This window comes from Piliocolobus tephrosceles, chromosome 13 (genome assembly GCF_002776525.5).
Source record: "Piliocolobus tephrosceles isolate RC106 chromosome 13, ASM277652v3, whole genome shotgun sequence".
NCBI classification, from domain to species: Eukaryota; Metazoa; Chordata; class Mammalia; order Primates; family Cercopithecidae; genus Piliocolobus; species Piliocolobus tephrosceles.
In genome coordinates, this window is record NC_045446.1 from 118,012,925 (window position 1) to 118,036,558 (window position 23,634).

General features: G+C 42.2%; 1 protein-coding gene across 1 annotated transcript in view; it reads right to left on the reverse strand.

Annotated features, from left to right (window-relative positions):
- Positions 1 to 7,879: 7,879 nt before the first annotated feature.
- The window catches only part of ARHGAP32 (Rho GTPase activating protein 32), a 215,795-nt gene continuing 200,040 nt past the window's right edge, over positions 7,880 to 23,634 (reverse strand). The window contains exons 18-22 of the mRNA XM_023208637.2: positions 22,339 to 22,484; positions 20,200 to 20,271; positions 16,516 to 17,394; positions 14,775 to 15,820; positions 7,880 to 13,507 (exon numbers count right to left, since the gene is read on the reverse strand). Of these exons, the coding sequence (XP_023064405.2) occupies positions 11,255 to 13,507; positions 14,775 to 15,820; positions 16,516 to 17,394; positions 20,200 to 20,271; positions 22,339 to 22,484 (4,396 nt within the window). The 3' untranslated portion in view covers positions 7,880 to 11,254. The remainder of the gene's footprint in view (positions 13,508 to 14,774; positions 15,821 to 16,515; positions 17,395 to 20,199; positions 20,272 to 22,338; positions 22,485 to 23,634) is intronic.

Consider the following 23,634-nt stretch of genomic DNA (forward strand, 5'->3'; position numbering starts at 1 on the left):
TCATGTGCTGCTGAGGAGCTCGAGAGGTGCCAGAGGAGCGTGTCAGGTGCCTCACTGGACAAAACGGACGGCTTTGGACTAGCAGTCAGTCACATTCTCTAAGGTAGGGAACCAAAGGTGCCCTTCGTTGCAAGAGGCAATCATCCCAGAAAGCCAAGGAGATGACCTGAGAGAGGGAGAGGACATTGTTAGGGAACGCACATTTGTAATTAGTGTAGCAAAGTATTTTTTGAGTCCAATGTTGGATGCTTTTTCCTAGCCTCAAGGAAGCTACGCCTGCATGTTTTAGCTTTTTTAGAGAAGGGTCATAGAAATAAGAGAGCCAGTATAGCCTTTAGGAACCTAATAATTACAAAACACTGGTAGGAACAGAACCATCTCTCACCATAATCAAAGTAAAATACTTGCAAAGTGGTACCAAGAGGAACACTCCGGAAGGGGGGTATCTCTATTGCCGGACCAGGCAACTGTGAAATCCTGTCATGGCCACTCCTTTCAGAGGGTTATTGTGGCTCCTGGGATTCAAGGGCATGTGGGGTGTTGGGAGCCCAGTAACTTTATAGGGTCTAGGTAATATCACTGTTGTCTTCTCTAAAACTCAGGTAACTTAGAGAAGCAGATCATGCAGGAACTCACTCACTCACATTTTCCTAGATTTTCCTATGTTAGTACATAGTTCCTACATGCTTGTTGAAAACGACCGAAACCTTCATTCTTCCTTCTCTTCCAGAGTTGCTGTGGCCTGGAAGAGAGTTCCCATTACACCTTCTCAGTTCCACACCCTGAGATGCTTTGTAGGGTAGATGTGAGTATGGGAAAAAAGTCTTTCCTGGACACCTAGAACATCACTCTTCCTCTCCTGCAATTAACCCCCTTCCCCACTTTCCAAGCACTGCTCGAAACTGATCTCCTTTTATGACTAATTCTACCAGTGTTTAGTCACTCTGGCAGTTGAATTTTAGATCATGTAAGCCTACTTGTCTTTGCTTCTGTAACCAGCAACCAACACCAGTAGTCCAGGTGCTTGTAACATATGAAAGTAAACCAAACAAATGATGGGATTCATCCTTGCTACTGAAGTAAGATGCCCTGTTATATCTCAACACTCAGTACAAAGGGGTTCCCAGCCCCTGCCTTTTACAAGAACTATCATCACCTAATTAGCTTCAGTTTTTCATATCTTATCAATTCTGGGCAATGGTATAGCAATGTTTTTAACAGCAGTAGTGAACGATGCTTACTATAGTGCCAGTTGTTGTGAGTTCTTGCATCTGTTATAACAACTCATTTCTTTCTCATGACCCACCAGTTTGCAGATGAAACCAAGGCATACAAAGGTTCAACGCTCTGCCCAGTGGCATCCAGTGAGTAATCTGTGTGGAGCTGAAAGTCACCTGCACATGCATACTAGGGACCATCAGCTCACTCCTTCAGGAAAGGTTGGTGCACATATTATGCTATAGCATTATTTCAGGCACTAGGATATAAATGAACAAGACAAAGCTCTTGTCCTCTTGGAGTTCACATTCCAGAGAAACTATAGATAAAAAATAAATAACATAAAGCAAGCAAGGGGATAAGAGTAATGACATGCTACATGAGATAGGATGGTCAAGGAAAGTCTTCTCGAAGGGGGTGGTTTGAGCAAAGACTTGAAGTGGGGGAGCGAGCCACATAGACACCTGGGGCCTACGCACCCCAGGGGGAGGAGTGTCAGTCGGCACGAAAGCTGAGGTGGAAGTGGACTTGGCATGTTTATGGGAGGACGAGGAGGCTGATGAGGCGGCAGTGACAAGGCAGAGAGAGGGAGGATGGCTGTACTTGACTCTCAGCAGCATTCATTGAACACCCCCTGCCCCTTTGCATACCTTCCATATCTCTGCAGCTGGAGCAAGACACACCCTCTCTTTATTTCCAGAAGCTTCTTCTCCAATATATGGTTAGAAGCTCGTGGATGCACGACCAACCTTTTGCTAACATTATGAGGTCTCAAGAGTGACACCTCATCTGGCAACCTATGCTGCCCCTCAATTTCTTCTGCCCTATAAACTGCTAGTCCTTAAGCTTGTCTTGGGGGCTGTAATTGTCGCTCTCTGCTGCAGGAAGCTAAAGCACTCTTCTTCCGCATGCTGCTGCCCTTGTCAGTGACAGCTGTCGTGGGAGAACCTGAGTCGAGAGTGGAGTGGGAGGTAGACCTCCATGCTGTGCACTGCTCCCAGCTCTGCTCTCCTTCCAGAAAGGTGGTCTACTGCCTTTAACTCGCACCTTGCTTGTACTGGCATGGCCTTGAGACTCATTCTGATGAGCTGTGAGCAGGAACGATGTGTGGGACTTCTGGACCACATTTTAACTACTCATGCAAGCTCCTCCAGTGTTCTCCTCCCATGCCACACCATCCCAGGAATCCAGTCTTAGGTGATGGGGGTAAGGGATGCCAATGGCTGCTCAGAGGACTGTTACCCAGGAAGGTTGCCTGGACCTGCAGCAGGCTTGCCTTGAGCAGGAAAAACACCTCTTTTTATGTCTATGGCATTGAGATTTTGGTTGTGTTACTACAGCATAACCCTAGCCTTACCTGACTAATGGGAGGAGTTGCACTCCCTGCAAATCAACAACACAGTGTCTTAGCCTCGCAGGCACAACTATGTTAGGGGTTCATGATCTTTGAGGATACACAGTGGGCATGCAGTAAAACAGTGATAAAAACTGCAGGCTCTGGGGTCATAGAGCCTGGGCCTGAATCCCACTTAACCTCAGAGATAGACACTCAGGCACATTACTGAAAACTTTCTAGGCTTGATTTACCTGTAAAGTGGCAATAAAAGAAAAAAATGTTACCTCACATAATTGTTAGAATGAGTTAATATTAATATATGCAAAATACTTAGGATAGCCTGGTACATGATAATCGATCAACAAATTTTTAATGATATTAGCTACTATCAGTGCAATTGCTATGCTCTTTTCTCTGGAAATGCATTTTGCTTTAACTGATCTTGAGTCAGGAAAATGTATGTGTTGAAGAATAATGAGGCCAGGGTCAGTGGCTCATATCTGTAATCCCAGCACTTTGGGAGGCCGAGGCAGGTGGATCACTTGAAGTCAGGAGTTCAAGACCAGCCTGGCCGACATGGCAAAACCCCATCTCTACTAAAAATACAAAAGTTAGCCAGGCGTGGTGGCACACACCTGTAGACCCAGCTACTTAGGATGGTGAGGCAGGAGAATCACTTGAACCTGGGGGCAGAGGTTGCAATGAGCTGAGATCATGCCACTGCACTCCAGCCTGGGTGACAGAGCAAGACTCTGTCTCAAAAAACAAAACAAAACTTCATTATTCACCAAGTTTTACTATCCAGAAACGGAGAGCCAGTCAAATCCATCTCTCTTGAGCAACTGTTTTGTAAAATACCAGGCCTGGTTTCCCCCATTACTTCTTTTGCAGAAATTCACCATGTTGCTTCTACTCCTGCCATCTTGTGTATCGAATGAGCCTATGAGTAACTAGGGCAATACAAGAAAGCGATGCCCGCAGAAGGCACCACCACTAGCAGAGAAGGTGAGGCTCACAGAGGTTCCTGAGACCACTTCCCTGAACTGGAAAGTTGACAGATGGAATAGATAGCCTAGCACTAGACATTGTTCTGAAATGTAGACACAGTTCAGTAGTCATAATTGGTGCTATCTGGATAACGGTTTTCATTGAATAATCCCACAAGATTTTTTGGTCGTTATTCAGACTTCATGGTAAGCAAGGACCTTCTCCACTACTACATCATGCTATGGGATTCCCTGTGAAGTCCCATTTTAACTACCAAGGCTCTCTTTCTGCGAGATCCAACCATGGGAGAACTTCCTGTTTATTTTTTCAGAAAGGTTGTCCCTTAATTCTTAATGATACAATTGAAAGTGGTTAAATGCTTAATGACACCAGCATAATATATAGCCCTCCTGCCTTTTATTGCAGCATGGTCTTGCACTATTTCAAAGTAAAAGTTCTGGGTAACTTTTATTTGGCACTTGCTCTCCTGCTGAGCCCTGTACAAACATCTATTATCTAATTGAATCCTCACAGCAACCCTTCATAGGTACTAGTATTCCCACTTCAGAGATCAGGAAGTCATGGCTTCATCAGAGTTTTAGAAATAATTTTAGAGGGTTCAGTGGGTCAGTAGAGGTTTTAGAGTTAGTCACAGTCCAGAGTCAACCAGCCAACACTAAAGTCTGCTCTGAGTCAGTGTGTGCAGGTGTGACTTTCAGCTCCACACGGATTACTCACTGTATGCCACTGGGCAGAGCGTTGAAGCTTTGTATGCCTTGGTTTCATCTACGAACTGATGGGTTATGAGAAATAAATGAGTTAACAGATGCAAAAGGCTCACAACTGGCACTATAGTAAGCATAGCTTGTTACTGCTGTTAAAAACATTGCTATACCATTGCCCAGAATTGATAAACTACGAAAAAACTTAAGCTAATTACGTGACAATAGTTCTTGTAAAAGTTTTGGTGAGAAAAGAAGGAACATCACTTGGTCCTATGAGCTATTTGTTTTCCATGAATGCAGTATTTGATTTTTTTTGTTGTTGTTGTTGTTGTTTTTGAGACAGAGTTTCCCTCTGTCGCCCAGGCTGGAGTGCAGTGGCATGAACTCAGCTCACTGCAGCCTCTGCCTCCCAGGTTCAAGCAACTCTCCTGCCTCAGCCTCCCAAGTAGCTGGGACTACAGGTGTGCTACCACACCCAGCTAATTTTTGTATTTTTAGCAGACAGGGTTTCACCATGTTGGCCAGGGTGGTCTTGAACTCCTGACCTCAGGTGATCCACCCACCTTGGCCTCCCAAAGTGCTGGGATTACAGGCATGAGCCACCACACCCAGCCAGAGTGCAGTATTTGAAAAAGTTAGCTGTCAAAAAGCAAATATGAATTAGCTACACTTCCCTAACCAGATCAAATGTCTTAACAATATTATATAAGCATATAATAGGAGGCATTATTCAGTCAGCAGTATTTTACCTCCTTTTTAAAGAACGCTGCATTTTCTATAGTTAGTTCAGTTCAATTAGTTTTAATTCTTGCATGCCATTGTTACAAATGAGTCTGGGGCTTAATACTTATACCAAGAGGAGAGAGAAATTAATGATACATTTCTGTCACCAAAGTGAAGGGGAACCAAAGTGTGAATGGGAAAAGGTGGTAACCTCAATGAATAAGAGACAGCTCCCTCTGCAAGCACATTAAATACGCCGCCTAGATCTGTATTTCTCAGCCATGTGCACCAGGATTACATGTGTTTTTTTTGGGTGGGTACCAAAACTAGATTTGTAAGTCCAATCCCAGACGCAATGGATCAGACCATCTGGTGGTTGCTCAAGAATCTTAACTAGCTCTCCAGGTGTTCTAAATGGAGTCTGAAGTTTGAGAACTACTTGCTGAGTTTAAAACATCACTAGTGACTGAGAAATCTAGGATGCTTTTCAAAATGTTTTAGAGAATTAAGAACACGAATTGCAAATGACTCGGTGACAGCTGACGCTGTTTTGTCTGCATGATATTCTGGTTTCTTAATTGTGGATGCTCAAACTGTCTTCGAGCCTAGCATTCTCCTGCGAGGAGAAACGCTCTGCAGTTAACAGAAATGCTGTTGCATCTAATCACATCGCTTTCTCGCAGATTGTCAAATGCAGGGTGAACTCCTAGAGCTTTTGTTTCATTCTCCCTTCTGAGCATCTTATACATGAACATCTTCTTTCTGAGACTCAGCTATCCAAGTCCTTTGCTAGGAGAAAAGAACAAGAGCCTCGGAGTAACAAAAAATAGACAACGCAAAGGCCACACGATTCAGGATAACTGTTCAGGACTCTGGTTCAGAACTACTTTTGCTCCCCAGATTAGAATTACAAAGAGAAAAAGGAAGAGGAACGTTTATAGGTAGTTCCTAGACAGTAACAAAAAGTGACAGCAGCAAAGACATACGAAACTGAAAAAAAAGGGGTACAAAAATATAAAAAGAACTGGTGTGAAACCACTTGGTGTGAACGCAAATCTTCTCTCATGTGCCCTGAGGATATCCCTAAGTTGTGTGTGGTGCAGTCATCTACTGACAAACGTGATGAGACTACACTGACAGCAATATTTGTGGTTGGAAATATATTCTGAAAGTATTTTGATTAAAGTGTCTAAAATAAAATTAAACCTTATACTTTTTCAGAGGTGCACTATCAACTGTATGAAAAACATGACCAACCCAAATGTCTTATTTCTGGTATTTCCAGATGCCCAAGATACTCCCTGGATGGGGAGTCAGTGTTACTTTAAAATGTGCCTCTTCCTGTACAATCACAACTAAAATCTCAATCACCACGAATGTATGTGTTACTGATTCCTCAGTGATACACATTTTAAGAGGTAGGTACTGTATTTTTGTCAGTATAAAATAAGTTTGGTGACGAAATAGTTGGCATGGAAAGCAGAGTCCTGAAAATTGAGAAGACCCAGTGGAGCTGTGGTTGTATCTTTTCTTTCATCCCATCTGAGCAGTTTCCAAGGGAACACTTATTCAGATCTGAGGATGCTTACTGAAGCAGATGTTGTATCTTTGCTTAGGTCTGGAGTGTGCTATGCAGGCACAGAAAAGACGGTTGACTTACTAGGGCCATCTGGAATAAACAGACAACTTTCCCTATTGCTGGCAAGAAAAAAAAATACGGCCTAACACCTTCAAATGAAGAATGATTTGTGATTTGACTCTCAGTAGGAAAACCAATATTCAAGAGCTGAATACTGAGGGTCCTCCCCACCTCACCTTCAAGTCCTGGTTGATACTTAAGTATTGATTTTGACAACTGTGGCAGCAGAAGAAACTCTGGAGCCCTGCTGGGCAGCTGGGTCACTTGCAGTACTTGGTTCACATCTACAGCCACTGTCTCACTGACACTTGATCTGGGTTTGCTGAGAGCAGGTAGCCTCATCTGGGGCATGATTATTTCATGGTCATTTCACCCTTAAGAGAAAACAGGATGTCCAAGATGTTTCCTTGGAATCTGTAAAAATATGGTTTTATTCAGAATTCCCTTTGAAGGATCCTGAGATAAGCTGATTCAGTTTCCTGAGAAGTGCACACTCAGGAACCAGGCTGCAAGAGCAGAGCGTGGACTCCTTCAGGAGCAGGAAGCAACCAGTCAGCCCAGACTCTCCAGGACGGATCAAGAGGCCTCCACCACTCTACAGGGAACAGTGTTTGACTTGGGGGAAACGTGGCCAGGCGGCAAAAGGTGGCAAATAGATAACAACAGGAGACACTTAACACCTTTCCTCAAATAATGTACCACTGGGCTTAATAGGATGTGTCATAAAAACATGTGTCCTTTGGTCCTAATTCCCCAAATCAATTACCCCCACTATTTCATTATAATTCACATTAGGTCAAAAAGGAAACACATACACAAAGCAGTCTGTTTTAACCTGAAATAATTCTGTTGATATTTGAATCGCTTTCAGTGGGACATTTGCTTTAAACCACAAGATATCTCCATCTCCAGGTACAAAAAATCCCTTTTTCCCTCCCCTGCCACCCCCCACCCCACCCCACAACCAAAGAAACAAACAAAACCCAAACCCACAACTCAGCTTCAAATAAGTTTGCAAGAAATGAGACTCTAAGTATTTACATATGGGGCAAGAAATAAATCACAAAACTATTTACAAAAATACACAAGCTTATATGCATTAACAATTTACACCAGTTCACAAAAATATTAAGACATAAAAAAACACTATATAAATTAAAATTAAAAACTCAAAAGTATGATCTAAGACTTCCTAGGATGCTTCTCTCATGCAGGTCATGGTTGAAAAATCAGGTTTTGCTATTCAGAATCTAAACTGTAAAACCATTTTTATTCTTTGAACATTAACAGTACTAATCAGATAAGGAAAACCCTCTGTGCACACTGACATTATCTTGCACACGTTATAATACACCACTCCTGACATTTCTGTAACACACAGTGCTGAAAATCACATGCCTCTAACCATGTGGAAGAAGGAACTCTCTGACATACTTTTACTTTCATTATTACTTTCTTACACATTCTGCTCAAGCAATACTTTGCCAACATACTAAATGGGTGACTGACAGGGCTGAAAACAGAGAAATGAACTTTGCAGGCTCCTTCTTTAACTAAAGGGGCAAATTTCAAATTTACATCGTTTGCATCTATTACTGCTCCAAATGTGGTAACCTACTCCTCTGTCCCCAATCACGTTAGTAACAGTCCCTCCTCTCTACAGAATTAGTCCTAGAATTTTTCAACCTGACCCTAAATTTTAAAAAATGCTTTGCCATTGTAAGAAACGTGCAGGCCCTACACGTGGGACCATCCCAGGGACTTGTATGTTTGAAAGGAAATTGAATATAGTATGAAATAAGGCTCAGATGAAATTTATTAGTAAGAAAATGGCACCTCTGGGATTGTTAGCAAATTTTTTAGCCAGACGTCCAGGGAATATTTATTTCAATCAGACCAAACTGTGGAATCACAATTTTGCCAAAAAGATAAAATCCGGAGGCAGGGCTATGAAAATGTCAACAGGATTAAATTATGGGTTTAACGTATAAGGCAGCTCCACTTCCTTGATCATAATGCTCCGTGTCAAAATTGGAAAGTAATAACGTTCAGTTACTCTATTTGCGAAGCCACACACGGTGGACTATGCTGAGGTATCCGGCTCACAGTGATTTGCCGTCCGATTTCCACCCCACAACGTCAGAAAGGGAAAGATGCCGGAAAAGTGTCTCAAATAACTGAATCCAAAGTTAAGGCTGCTGCTAGCATGCATTAAATGAAGTAACTCTAGATTTGATCTAAAGTTTGTGTTTCACGCTTATAACAGTAATTGCAATCATCATTCTATATTCGAAATATTTACCTGATATTTCTAAACCCATAGGACATTTACGAATAAAGAAATTGTTTTCAGGAATTAACTCTACTATTTATAAAAAAAGGCTTTAGTTTCAGGACTAAACAATGTGTGTGACAACAAATCCACAAATATTACACCTGGACCGGACTCCCTGGGTTACTTCCTTCAGGCTCTCAGTTACTGAAGCCATGTGTATCTCCTGGTCACAGCAGCCCCTCTTCCTAACCTCCATGCTGCTGGTGAGAACTTACAGGGCTGGTGTGGTCTCCAAGGGGCAATAGGTTGCCTATTTGACAAAAATACGATTAAGGTAAAAAAAAAATTAGTGCCACATATTCACCAAAGGTCAAACTCCTGTATGTAGCACCCAGGGTGTTTTTGTGCCAAAGGTTAGTATCCTAACAAGTTTCCTAGCACTCTGACTAGATACCAGTTGGGTCTGCACTTTTAATGTAGAGGCCTCAATTTCCAGACCTTTTCACATATGGGTGTTTCAAGGTTTCTACTACGGTTTTTACTGCATCCCTCCAGTGAATTCTAAGGGAACAAAAGAAAATCTTATAGAATATTCCCATATATCAATGTGTTGTTCTTAAAACATTTTCTTTCTTTTTCTAAATATAAACCCTTAAAATGCACATTATTTTTTAAAATAAAAACTGGCATGAATCCTAATCTTTATACAATTTCACAGCAATAATAGCAGCATGATTTTAGCCTCTTAAAAGATTTCCTCCTCTGCTCTAAATCAAAATTAATTTCAAGTTCTAAAAAGCCAGAGCAGCAACCATCCAATAAATGGAATGTAGTTCTCCTAGTGTCTTCTACAGACTGAGCATTTAAAATATGTGAATGTATAAAACTTGAGTATTATTAAGTTATGGAATGAAATGACAATCTAAACTCATTTTGTAAACATAGGACTGCCTTACTAGTCTGATGTATTTTGTGGGGTGGAGGGAGCTGAGAACACAGAATGGAGTTGGGCTAGAGAGTTCCTACTCTAATAAGGAATGCAACTTTCAAAAGTTGCAGGTGTTAAACATGTTTAACATGTCTCCAGAGTTATAAAGAGCTATACCTGAAATGCTGGTGTAGATGGTAATTACAATAAGACTGTGACCACACAAGTACAGAGTAAGCAAATGACAGTAATGGCTTAGGACAGCAATGATAACTGCCCAGAACTCCACTGATGAAATGGGGCTGTGTACTAAGCAGTTATTGCAGGAACTTGCAGTCTAATAATAGATAATTTGTAGCTACTTAATTTCCCAGGGATCCTGTACTCAGGTTTAGAAACAGAAACAAACACGGAAATTTATATTCATAATAAATTATGTGTGTCTATCCAGTCAAACCATGCTGGGCTTTTTCAATGAAAGAAAGCTGATAATTTAGGAAAACCAATGGTATGACATGTTTTACTAGAATTACAATTCACCAAACATTATTGAGGGGTGGGGTAAGAAGACAACCTGAAGGCAGGCAATGCATTAAAAGCATCAGTAAGAGTTTTCTGGTGCTAACAAAGTTCACTGACAATAAGAACTTTACTATCTTCCACCTAAGAAGTTTCCTTAAATACTAACTTTTAAAAATCCCTTCTGTCATGATATGAGCCCATTCATTGAACCGTGAGGAACAAGGATGAAAAATAAGAATAGAAAAAGTATGGTTCAGCCTGAGTCTAAGTGGTCTGGTGTTTTATGATGACTCTACCAAATGTTTAATTTAAAGTCTTAATTGCTTATTTTTAATTATAATGTTGCTGTCTGACTGATCTTGAAGGATCAGGGATTTTTCGACGACTCTAACTGAACACAAGCTCCTTCTCAGATGGGGCGAATGAAGTGAGAAGAGTGTGTCAATCTGGGCAAGTTGTGCAGCTACTGATGGAGAAGCAGGAACACAATAGGGAATGCAGAAGCCTACCAGGACATCGATGTGAACTGCTCTCAATTATGCAGCAAATACTAAGAAGAAAGGACAACGTTGAATTCAAATTCAGTGAAAGGCAGTCCTCAGGCTCTTTCAAGCTAGCCCTAGATCTGTGTCCTGCGACAGGTTTCTCTACTGGGTTTCAGCACGGGGTTTTACCATCCTTCAGATCTTTTCTAAAGACAAAAATGACAAAGTCTATAGATGGAAGAGGTGGTAATGAAGCAGGGAAGGGGAAAAAGATGGTGATGTGTTACTTTTATTATCTTTTTTTAAATGTGGCCAGGGGTTTTATAGTATTTTTTTTTTTAATCTTTTTGGTTATTGAAAAAAATAGAACAGTCCACTGTCCAGCAGAGGCTGCTTCAACTCTATTGCTCCAGGGCTCATTCTGCATGGATCTGTGTTTCAGGATGCTGCAAGGACAACTCTGTGGGCAGGAAGGCCCCTTGACCCAAAGCTGTAGCATAGGTCCTGCTCTGTGGATGGGGAAAGCCAGGGGGCACATACGTCCCCATGCCGCCCCCTGCAAAGACTCCCCGCTGGTGCTGAGGCAGGGGGTGGTAATCTTCCAGGTTATCATACTGAGACACAACAGCCACACTGCTCTGGCGCTTGCCGTGTGGTTGGTATTGGTACAGCACACTGGGGTCCCTCTCCACGTTCTGGGTATGATGGAGTTTGAGGCTATGACTCCTCTCTGGTTTAGGGGGTGGGACCATTGACTGAGTGAGGTGTTCTTCCTCCTTGTAGCAGTCTCTGGAGTGTTTCTCTGGGGCAGAAGGCTGCCTAGCCCAAGGTCGCTCCATCTCTTTGGAGAGCCTCACCTCTTTGTGGTTCAGTCTTAAAGATTCTTGCCCGGATGCAGCATATTTTACTCCAGAGTTATGGTAGCTGACTGGCTCAGAAGTGTCTGAAATCCCTTTGGACCCATAATCTAACTGGCCAGCTCCCTGGGGATAAGGGGGCCCATTCTTTGACTCACAGAACTGCCTATGGCTTGCTTCCTGGTGTGCCCTGTGCTCAGGGAGACTGCAGCCCATGTCAGGAAGCTTCCTGCTCCTCAGGCTGCTCTGCTTCTGCGGCAGGGATGGCTTCTCCGGCTGCGTGCTACCGTGGCCTCCGTGGTGGTGGGCTCTGTCCATCTCTGCCTCGGGATGCCTCCTGTAGAAGCGGTCCTCTCCCTCGGGACTGATGGTCTTGGCTGCATGGCGGCTTTCCTTTCCTTCTGCCACCGAGAGAAGTCCAGTTTTCCCAGGATCTGATTTACTACGCAGATGGATGACGTAGATCCCGCCCAAGTCGTCCTGCACAGCCGGGGTCATGTTATCATACTGGGACATGACAGGCCCTTTCACCTTCTGCCGAGCACGGCTCTCTCTCCGGATGGACTGCATGCGGTATTTTTCCATGTCCTCAAGATCCCATGAGGTGTAGGTGTGCTTCACGTCAGCAGCCGGAGGCATGGTGACTACATTGTGGTCGTTGGGAGAGAAATAGCCAGTCACGTTGGCCCGGGGACGTGGAGGCAAACCAGCATAACTGTACAAGTTCTTTCCTTGCAGCCTAGGATTGTAGAAAGCAAAGTCTCGATTGGGAAGGCGGTGAAGGGGTCTCAACTGGACGGTGCCATAGGCATCCACATCACACAGGGCCCCATCTGGACTGTAATAGGAACTAGAAGAACTGGAATATGGGCTATACCTGTAGTGGACCCGGCCATTCTCAAAGTAAGGCTGCAGCTGAGTGACGTGATAATCGGAGCGGGCCTGGGAGGACTGATATGGCTTATATTGGTACAGGGGTCTTGGGCAGTAGGCTGGCTCATCATCTGGGGGAACTTCTGTCCGTGAAATGGGAACAGAGCGAATCATGGAAGACGGCGGAGCATGGAGAGACTGCACTCTCCGGATGGTAGGGTATGGTGGAATGTCTTCAGGGTAACAGGTATTCCTAACAGAGGAGCTCAGAGACGACACATACTCGATCCGGCCGCATGGCTTGGAATGGTGTCCAGATGCGTTTCTTCCTGGGGCCACATATGTGTTATAACGAAGACCCATGGAGGCTGGTGGCTCTGACCTGGCACCATACACTTGGTGCTGCTCCAATTTACTGTGATGTGGAGGTACGCTCTGGGGACGGTACTGGCAGTTTGGAGTCATATTGAAATGCAAACAGTTTTCTGGACCAAAGGGTTCAGTGGTGACATCGGGCCTAGCAAAGGAGGAGTAAACTGTTTTCTGAGAAGCATGCTTAGGTTGTGGGACAGGAAGTGGTAAAGGCAATGCGTCATCCACAGAGGCGGATGAAGCAGTGACAAAGGAATGATAATTTGAACTGCTGGTGGCATCTGCGCTGCTGGAGTGTATGGCAGCAGCCATCTTACTCTCCATCGTCCTGGTGGGGGGCAGTGGTGCCGGAAAGCCACAGGGATGTGCAGGGACAGACTCGGCACGCAGGTGCAGCAGCGGGGCCCGGGCACCGTCCCGCACTTTCTCAGGCAGGCCTGGCTGGACAGCTGTAGCCATGGGACACTGAGCAGCAGCTGCGCCACTGTCGCTGATGAAGGCAGATGCAGGGTCATCCACGGCTCGAGGTTCAGGTGGCCTCTCTGGAACTGGAACTACTCCTTGAACCTATTGAAAGACGATAACACTATGGGTCTATTTTTTGTTCCGTCTATGAATCAAGTACTATTAAATTTGTAACTCACAAATTGAGGCTGGTTGGGTAGCAGCTTGAACTTTCCCAAGCCATGTGGTTGCAATGAATCTACACCCATTGATAGGAAAAGAAGGCTTGTGCTGCTATTTGGTATAAATATGGTATTATCTCTGGAGAACCATTCAAAGTTTTCTAATTTATGAGGTTCTACATGTGAGGCGAGGTGGCCTATGGCATGATTTTAATATACAAACCAAGAGAGGTTTAGTCAAGTAATACTGTAGAGCTTAAAAATACATACCCAGTCTCTTAGTCTAGCTCAGTCTCAACACAAAGGACATTTTGTTAAATTAAGAGTTAATTCTATCATCTGGAGAGACTTTTGAAATTCACAGTTGTACACAGTGAGCAGCTTTAGGCCTTCAAAAACAGGGAAAGGCAATATTCAAATCAGAGGCTACTGCCTCTCCCCTACCTTTGATTCCACCTTAGTCTGGCCAAAGATAATCCTCATACTGAAAACATGCTATCCTTGAGAAGCAGTAAACACAGCATCCTCCACTAAGATCTAAAATCTGAAGTCCTATTAATAGTTCAAAGTGACTAAGAAAAACAACCTGTGGCACTTCTTAAAATATGAGGAAATTCAGGAAGAAACCTTAGCATTCTGCATACTACATTCTCTCACTGAAACAGGTGCCTGACTACGGGACAAACTGCTGGTGAATGCTAGGAAAGTGACAAAAATCCCAAGGTACTATAATCTCTTACACTTGCAAAAAGTCTGCAAGGCAGACAGTCTTACGAATGTTTTGAGAATGAAGTATTTTCATTGTGTAACTGTGAATAATTGGCAGAGGGTAGGTAAATGACTTGCCCAAAGTCACAATGAGTCAGTGATGGAGAAAAAAAAAAAAACCACAACCTTAAAGCCCATTTTGTCTCATTTGATCCTGATCTCTTTGTGTTACTAGGAATAAACTACCAAGACATTTTAGAAGAAAAGCGAGCAGGTATAGTTAAGCTATAGTCATCTAGGAGCTACTCCTTTCCTAGGGAAAAACCAGCATCAAGGTAATGGCAGGCTCCAACCTCAAATGGGAATTATTTCATGGAAACCGGCCATAGGGCTTAAAAGCAATTGTTGTGTCTGACTCAAAGATAACAACACACCCTGCTGAAAAGTGACATACCTTTGGTAATAGTATATTTCATCTCACTGATATCTTCCCCTCTTACCTTGTGGGAATTATTTAATCCTATATTGGTTGCTGCTTGTACCTGCCCCGCAACTGGTGGCTGCTCTGCAGATCTCTGGGAAGGTGGAGGGGGAAGGGGACGATTAGTTCTGTGCGTGCGCTGAAGGGTGGCAGCAGCAAAATCAGCAGTGGTGGGTTGTTCAGCCACATCCCAGCTGGCTTCCTTGGTGCTCATTTGGGCTGTTGCTGGAGAAGTTGTCATGTATGTCATGGTGGCTGTGCTGGTATTCTCTTCGGGGGACCCAGAAGGAGGATAGATTTTATCCCTAGGTAAATTAGGAGGTGTGGGTGATTTGTCTGCAAGGGACCCAGAAGGAAGGAAGATTTTATCCCTAGGTAAATTAGGAGGAGTGGGAGATTTGTCTGCAAATTCTAAAGGATGATGGGGTTTATCCACACTTGCACCAAGATAAGAAGGAGGCTGATCTCCACTGTAGAAACGGGGTGGAGACTGGTCCTGATCCAAGAAGGAGACAGCTGGCATACTGCTCTTCCCAGACTGGTCTTCAGGGAAACTTATAAGATCATCAGACTTCTCTGAGTCTAAGGGAACTGAAGTAATTCTGGCCTTTTCTGGGTCCCCAGATAAATATGTTTGATGTGGCTGATTCCCTGTTAAGTCTACTTGGTGATATTGCTCCCCAGGCTCAGTTGTGTTGGAATGGGTGGGATCCCCAATAGCTGCTGTCTCTGGTAGAGGATGGTCACAGTGTCCTGGTGCATTATTCTGGAGGTGGAACTGCTCTGCTGGTCGATCGATTTGGAAATAGGCCTTATCTAGAGCAACTGCAGAGTAAGAACTGGGCAGATTATCTTCAGCTGTAGCCACCGCTATGTCTCCATAATTTGTACACCCAGCCTGAGAGGTCCCTGGTCTCTTCAATGACTGAGTTGAGGCTTGCTGTGCGGACTCAGCTAATGCTAGCGCCAACATTCGGGCAACATTTTTCGGAGGCGGTGGTGGTGGGATAAGAGAGACTGAACTGACAGGAACGGAATCCTGAGGGGGGTCATGGGTAACTGCTCCTAGTGGGAAATTAGGAAAAAAAATGAGAGTGAAAAGGTAGCTTACGTTATCCTAAATGGAAAGCCAAACACTCCCCATGTGATCACTAAAAAATAGGTGCCTTCCATATTTCAAAATGGCAATCCATGATCTTCTATCCCACATGCAAATGCTGTAGAAAACACATCGGGTTCAGAAGGAAAACTAAAACAAACAGTGTATAAAGACCGCAATCTCTTCTTGAATTGCTACAGAGATGGGGGGGGAAAAAAGTAGATCCCTCACCTGGCTCAGAAAAGATTGCTTAGAAAACAAGCTTCAAGTGCTTGCAGACTGTTATTATGAACAGTTTTTACATTTGATGGTGTAGGCTGGCTTGTTAACTTGGAAGGCTACAATAAAGATATTTTATTAGAAGAGAAAACAGAATCAAGAGCTACGCAGTTGTGCAAAAATTATCCACGAATTCTCACTGTCCAAAGAGATAAGGGGACTTTTGTGAAGATGTGAAGCAGGACCATTGGCCCTCCCTTTTGGGGAGTTTTGTTTGATTGCTTTTAATTTAGGGCTTTGAGCCATCAGCACCACCCAGAAAAGCATTCTCTTTGATTAAAGGCTAGCTGTGGACAAATTTCTCTCCTAAAAGGCACAGATGGCACACAGGATTGAAGATCCCTCTTAACTTAAAGAAAGAATGGAGGAAAACAAACGGTACCTGTCTGAGTCTGTCCAGAAGCTACAGCCTTACTCTGACTGCTTGAGACAGACTGATCCTCTTTCCCTGGTAACTCTACGTCTTCAGCAGCCACCTGGTCCAGGGGCTGGACTTCAGATTCACATCCTTCTTGGGCATCTGTCTCATTTGTTTTCATCTTTACTATCTGGGTGGGGGATCTATTTGTGGCATCTCTTTCTTCAATGCATTTGTCCCAGGTTGAAGATGATGCATTCTGAGCTGTGGTATTTGAGGCTGTACCCATGACTTCTGACACCCGTGGTGGTAGGGTCACTGAAATTGGCTCAGATACGTTCATAGAAGGTGATTTGCTTAATTTCCGTCCTATCTTTGGAGAGAAAGCATAGACGACCTTTTCTGTGAAGGAGGATGGCTTAGATGATTTCTCTTCAGTTGGGCTCAAGTCCAGGGTGAAGAATGGACTCAGCTTCTCCTGAAGAGGAGAGACAGGCTCAGAGCTTGCTGTGCTTCCTGGGGTCTGACACTGGCTACCACCTGTTTCTGCATCCTTTTTACTGGCACTTGTTTTATCCTTGGAGTATCCTGGTGAATCTAAAAAGGAAGCAACACTCTCCAGACACTCTGCTTCGGCCTTAGGAGGACTACACTGAAATGACATTGGATCAAAATCCAGGCTGGCTACTCCAATGTCCGGTGGGCTCAAGTCAACATCCTCAGCTGAATGAGGAGACATGAGGGCCGGGATGTGAAGCAGCCCTCCTTCCTCCTCACTCTCATTGTCGTGAGGCAGATTATCGTAGGAGTTACAGCGGTTCCCCAGCATTTCTCCATTAAAAGAGGCAGACAGTGCGTCACTGGAAGATCTGGGTCTTCTGGGTCGGAAGAGCTTAGAATCACCTGGAAAAAATGAGCAACAATGTCAAAGTATGAACATCCTAGATACACGATGCTGTGGTAAGTAACCTGCTCAGCACAGCAGTGACTTATGGTCTAGGTGAAGGAAGTGTCACTTCTCATTTTCTTTCTGAAAATTCTTTCAGTGCACACAGATCATTTAAACTTGAGATAATAGAACTCCCAAATCAAATGCTAAATAGCGAACATGTGATAGAATCAGAGGGCGAATGCAGTATTTCATGGTCTGGATAGGAAAAATAACTCAGAAGGCTTGGATTCTATTACTAATCCAACACTGATTCTTGGTGTGACTTTGGGCAAGCTTTTCATTTCTTTGTGTCTTATTTCATCACTGGCCCACATATGACTTATGAGGAGGAATTAATCACTTTGAGTGGCATTTTGAATCTATAATAGCAAAATGGATTTTTTTTTTTTTGTGGGGAAACATCCTTATAATATTCAAATTTCTAAATAAATTGAACTTCTCAATTAAAAAATCTTCACAATTCCATAAAGTATTTACGTGTATTTAGTAAAAAATTCCTTTCAGATATTAAACAAGACCCTCACTTTTTTTTCCCTTAAGAATAGGCTTTAAGTTTCCCAAGCAGAGTCCTCAAGAGTGGCAGAGAGTATTACATAATTTTACGATGTTGCTAAATATCAAACTGGTAAAAAAGAAACTATTGTATTAGGATTATTTTAATTGCCATAGTTAAAAAGTAATTTAAAGAGGCAGAAACTATCTTAATAAATATAAATATATTGGTCGGGCACAGTGGCTCATGCCTGTAATCCCAGCACTTTGGGAAGCTGAGGCAGGCAGATCACCTGAGGTCAGGAGTTCGAGACTAGCCTGGCCCAAATGGCGAAACCCCGTATCTACTAAAAATACAAAAGTTAGCTGGGCATGGTGGCACATGCCTGTAGTCCCAGCTATTCAGGAGGCTGGGCAAGATAATCACTTAAACCAGGTGTTGGAGGTTGCAGTGAGCCAAAATTGTGCCACTGCACTACAACCTGGGTGACAAAGCAAGACTCTAATATATATATATATATATTCACAAATGTACTGATTACCCATAAAATTAATTCCTTACAAACATCTTCTGATTAACACTAGTATCTACCTAGCTTGCTGCATTGTTTTTGTAGGTTATCTTGACTAGTTTAATTGAAAATCTTGGAAAATTCATATGATGTCAGCCACTTGGATAAAGTGATGGGGAAGAACTTCTGGAATCAAAAGCAAAGCCACTGGTCAGTGAGGATCTGGCAGTTAGAAGAGTTATTAAATGAAGATGAGAAAGCTGACCAAGATGATGATACTTCAGGATATTTCAAAAGAGCAAGATTTCACTTGTTCTTGAGTATCATTGGATTAAGAAAAGCCCTTTGGAAATCAATGTAGCTCCTGTTTTTTTTTTTTTTTTTTTAGACGGAGTCTCGCTCTGTCGCCAGGCTGAAGTGCAGTGGCACGATCTCGGCTCACTGCAACCTCCACCTCCCGGGTTCAAGCAATTCTCCTGCCTCAGCCTCCCGAGTAGCTGGGACTACAGGCGAGCGCCACCACGCCCAGCTAATTTTTGTACTTTCAGTAGAGACAGGGTTTCACCATGTTGGCCAGGATGATCTCGATCTCCTGACCTCGAGATCCGCCCACCTCGGCCTCCCAAAGTGCTGGGATTACAGGCGTGAGCCACTGTGCCCGGCTGGTTAGTTTTTTTAAAAGGACTTTCTTTATAATTCTGCTGCAATGGCAAAACTCAATTCAAATAAATGAAGAATGACCTATTATGCTATTACAGTTTTATAAAAAAAAAAAAGCTTCTTCCAAATTGACATTTAATTCTTTATTCTAAAAATTAGTGCATAGATATAACCATAATCTAACTTTTGCTAAATAAGAGAGAAAATAAACTCATTTGCACAATTTTAGTTTTCTAAGTTACACTGCAGTCAAACCTCTTTTCACCCTTAACCATGAAATTTTAGTCCCTATTTTAAAAAGATTTTCTTTTTTTTTGAGACAGAGTTTCACTCTTGTCACCCAGGCTAGAATGCAGTGGTGCAATCTAGACTCACTGCAACCTCTGCCTTCTGGGTTCAGGTGATTCTCCTGCCTAAGCCTCCCAAGTAGCTGGGATTACAGGCGCCTGCCACCATGCCCAGCTAACTTTTGTACTTTTAGTAGAGATGGGGTTTCGCCACATTGGCCAGGCTGGTGTGGAACTTCTGACCTCAGGTGATCCACCCATCTCGGCCTCCCAAAGTGCTGGGATTGCAGGCGTGAGCCACCACATCTGGCCAAAGATTTATCTTAAGTTGCCTTCTCCAAGTACTAATTATCCTTGTAAATGAGGACCACATGTAATCAATCCAATCTATGAAATTTAAGACCAGGTTAAGCCATTTGCAAGACAAAAGACTACTGGTCTAAATATCAAAACTGCTTAATTATACACTTTATGAAATTATGCTCCCATTGTAAAATCTAAAGGAAATAGTAATAACACAAGTTTTCACTAGACGTTAATAAATATAAATGGTTAACTTGAAATATTTCAGCTATTTTTATGTAAACTGAATAGCAGTCATGCCAAAAATGAAAAGATTAAAGACTGCTACCATGTGAAAGCATCAATGAATTTTAATCTGAATAATACTAAATAGATACTAGTATTCCTGGGAAATGAATTAATAGCCTACTTATTAAGCACAGATATATGAAAATAAACTCAATTGCAGTATTCTTTTATGCAATACATTATAGAATAAAATGACTGATGCTTTCAGTCTTACCATCAACTGCATGGAGAGACGTAAGAGACTCCTCACTTTTAGCTGAACGGAGGGTTCCTTCTGCCCTGCCACCTGAAGAATAAAAAACAAATAGTGTGAAGATTTATCATTTGTTATATATGTGGTTAATGGGATCAGTGTGTTTCTTCATACATTTAAATTTTTGAGAGTGATTAACTGTACATTTTGACAGCAATTTGGTATTCTATTATATAATGTGTTATACTGTTCTTAAATGGTTTCCCATGTGAAAAATCTCTTTTCTAAAGGATTATGAATTTGAGCATAGAGATTAACTAAGATGCTTCTTTCTTTCACATTTCCTGAAGACCAATATGATATCTTCAGATGACATCATACCAGATGTGGAGTGGGCCTTACACCCAATGACTGGTGTCCTTGTAAGAAAACACAGAGACACAGAGACGGCCATGTGGACATGGAGGCAGAGATTGCAGGGATGCTGCTACACATCAAGGAATGCCAGGAGCCACCAGGAGCTAGGAAAGGCAAGGAAGGATTTTTCCCTGGAGCCTTTGGAGCGAACACAGCCCTGCTGATACCTTGATTTCAGACTTTGAGCTTCCAGAGCCACGAGGGAAAAAAAAAATCTGTTTGTTTTTTACCACTCGACTTGTGGTAATTTGTTACAGGAACTCTGGGATATGAACACAGGTAACTTTACGTACACACGTGAATCTTATTTGCTAAATATCTTCGTCCTCTTTAACCCCTTGGCAGCACTACGAATGCTTTCTTTTTAACCCCTTCTTCCCCTGCTAAGGATAGCATGCATCTTTTTTTCTCTGCCTACCTTTATAATCATTTCTTCTTACTCTCCTCTCATGACAATTCTTTCTTTCCCACCTTTAAACATGGTTTCTCTCCAAAATTCAGCCCTCAACTGGCTTCTTTTCACTCTGCTCTCATCTCTTGAAATACCATTCTTAGTCCCTTGTCAGTTAGGTGAAGCCCTACTTCTCCTTGACAACCCATATCAAAGGTTGTATTTTCTAATCACTAGCCCCTCCTCTATAAGAGTTGACAATTCCTACTATCACTATCTCATGTAACTATTTCTTTTATTTTTTAAGAGACAATGTCTCGCTTTGTCACCCAGGCTGGAGTGCAATGGCACAACCATAGCTCACCACAGCCTCAACCTCCTGGGCTCAAGCAATCCTCCTACCTCAGCCTCTAGAGTAGCTGAGACTATAGGTGTGTGCCACCAAGCCTTGCTTATTTGCAATTTATCTTTTTTTTTTTGGTAGATGCAACGCCTCACTTTGTTGCCCAAGGCTGGTCTTGAACTCCTGGCTTCAAGTGATCTTCCCGCCTTGGCCTCCCAAAATGTTGGGAGTGTAAGTGTAAGCCATTGTACCTAGCCTAAACCACTATTTCAATAACTATGATTCTGTGCTAAAATTTACTTTCTTACACGTATGACTTCCCAATTTGACTTGGAAGGCAGAGGTGGTACCTTAATTTTCTATCTGCAGAGCCTGCTATCAAAATAGTTTGCACGTGCTCTACATGATTGCAAACTGAATGACGAATTAAATGAATTGAACATTATACTTCAAACACTAAGAAGAAAGTACTACTATTCTTCCTAGATTCAGAAGTTGTTACTATCAATAGAACATGGCTTTTAAATTATTTTTAAAAGAGCAGTTTTTCAACAGTAATAGATTTATTTGATCTAATAAAATACTCTATTAATGAGACTCCTAATAAATAATACCTTCTTCAGCTAAAAGAGTTACAAACTTGAAAGGTATGTTGAAACACAGTTTTGAAATTTTTTTAGATCTGTAAAAATACAGATCGATAAATTTAGATACCATAGCAGTATTTATTTACAACAATATACAAGGTATATGGGAATTTAATCACATTAACACTATATATATAGTTTCCTGAAGAAAAGAAATTGCATACTTCTACATATTTATGTATCATTTATGTAATATTACTTTTCAGCTTAGGAATAAAGAATTGGTGAAAGAAGACACTCCATGTGTGACACAACTGTGAACATGTTACGGAAGCAGATCATAACAATATGTGAAGAATGTGCCCAGAGCAACCAAAGACCATCATGACAGCACCAGAAGTGAGAATCTCCCAGACATTCACCTTTCAGAGCCATGGCTTTCATCTCTGAAGGCTCACTCTCATTCCGCTGCAGCTTTCGTTTAGAAACAGACGACGATTTCCCCAAGTTGAAAAAGGAACGCCAGCTACCCACAGGAGACTTTTTCATCTTATTTTGAGGCCTCTTTCTATGAAAGAGAAAATAATCAATCAATATTAAGATAGCCATGGGTCTGTCTTTTCTTACAGAAAAGAAATGAACACATGACAGAAAGAACCAAACAGCCTGGAGAGGCATAAGTGAAATAGTAAGCAAACATCCACCTTCCAGACGGCACACTCTACACAGGGCAGCCAAAGCAGAAAATGGATATTAAACATGCGGATTTTAGTATTAGTAACTATTTTCACAAAGATCATTTTAATACATGTCTTCATATTTGGATCCAACCTCACAAACTGCAAAATAAGTGGGAATAAGATGTATCTGGGAATAGGAAATATTAAGTGTTCAAAAATAATACAGAGTTAAAGAAAATGATTTAGGTGTGAGTAGAGAATAAAGGCAAAAAAATAAGACAAGGATTAAGAATAATAACAAATATATACCGAATGCCAGGCACTGTGCTACCTGCCTTATATGTAATATCTCCTTTAAATCAGATATAATCACAGGAGGTAGGTACTACTACTCTCATTTTGCAGCCAAGGAAATTATGACACTAAGAAGTTCAAATAACTTCCTTAACATTATAAAACTATTAAATGATGGAGTCAGAATTGGAACCCAGGCCTATCTACAACCCAATATCTACTCTCTTAACTACTACTCCATAAAGAATCTTTGAAAAAATTATGGAACTAGAATACAAAATCAAGATGCTGAAGACAAACTCAGGATGACAAAGTAAAAGAGTATGTTCCGACTTTTGGTTGACAGAATGTTTTTAGTCACAGGAAATGAAAGGAAGTTAGAGGAGTATACTAAAATACGGGAAGAACAAATTCTAAAGTTATATTAGTACTACCCAATCCAGAGAATCAAAATCCTTACATTCATGTGTAATAGCCAAAGGAGTAGCAGAGACATCAAAAATAACTTTTACATACATTAGTCTTCCTACTATAACCTAGTAAAGAAGATACAGAAACCATGTTATTATCATTTCTTTAGAGTAACAGAATTTCAGAGCTGGAAGGGACATTGAAAGAGTGAACTGCTGCAGTGGTTCTCAAGTCCTAGCAGACATCAGAATCACCTAGAAAGTCAGACGAATGACCAATTGCTGGGTCCCACGCCCAGGGTTTCTGATTCAGCGGGTCTGGGGTGTGACTGGA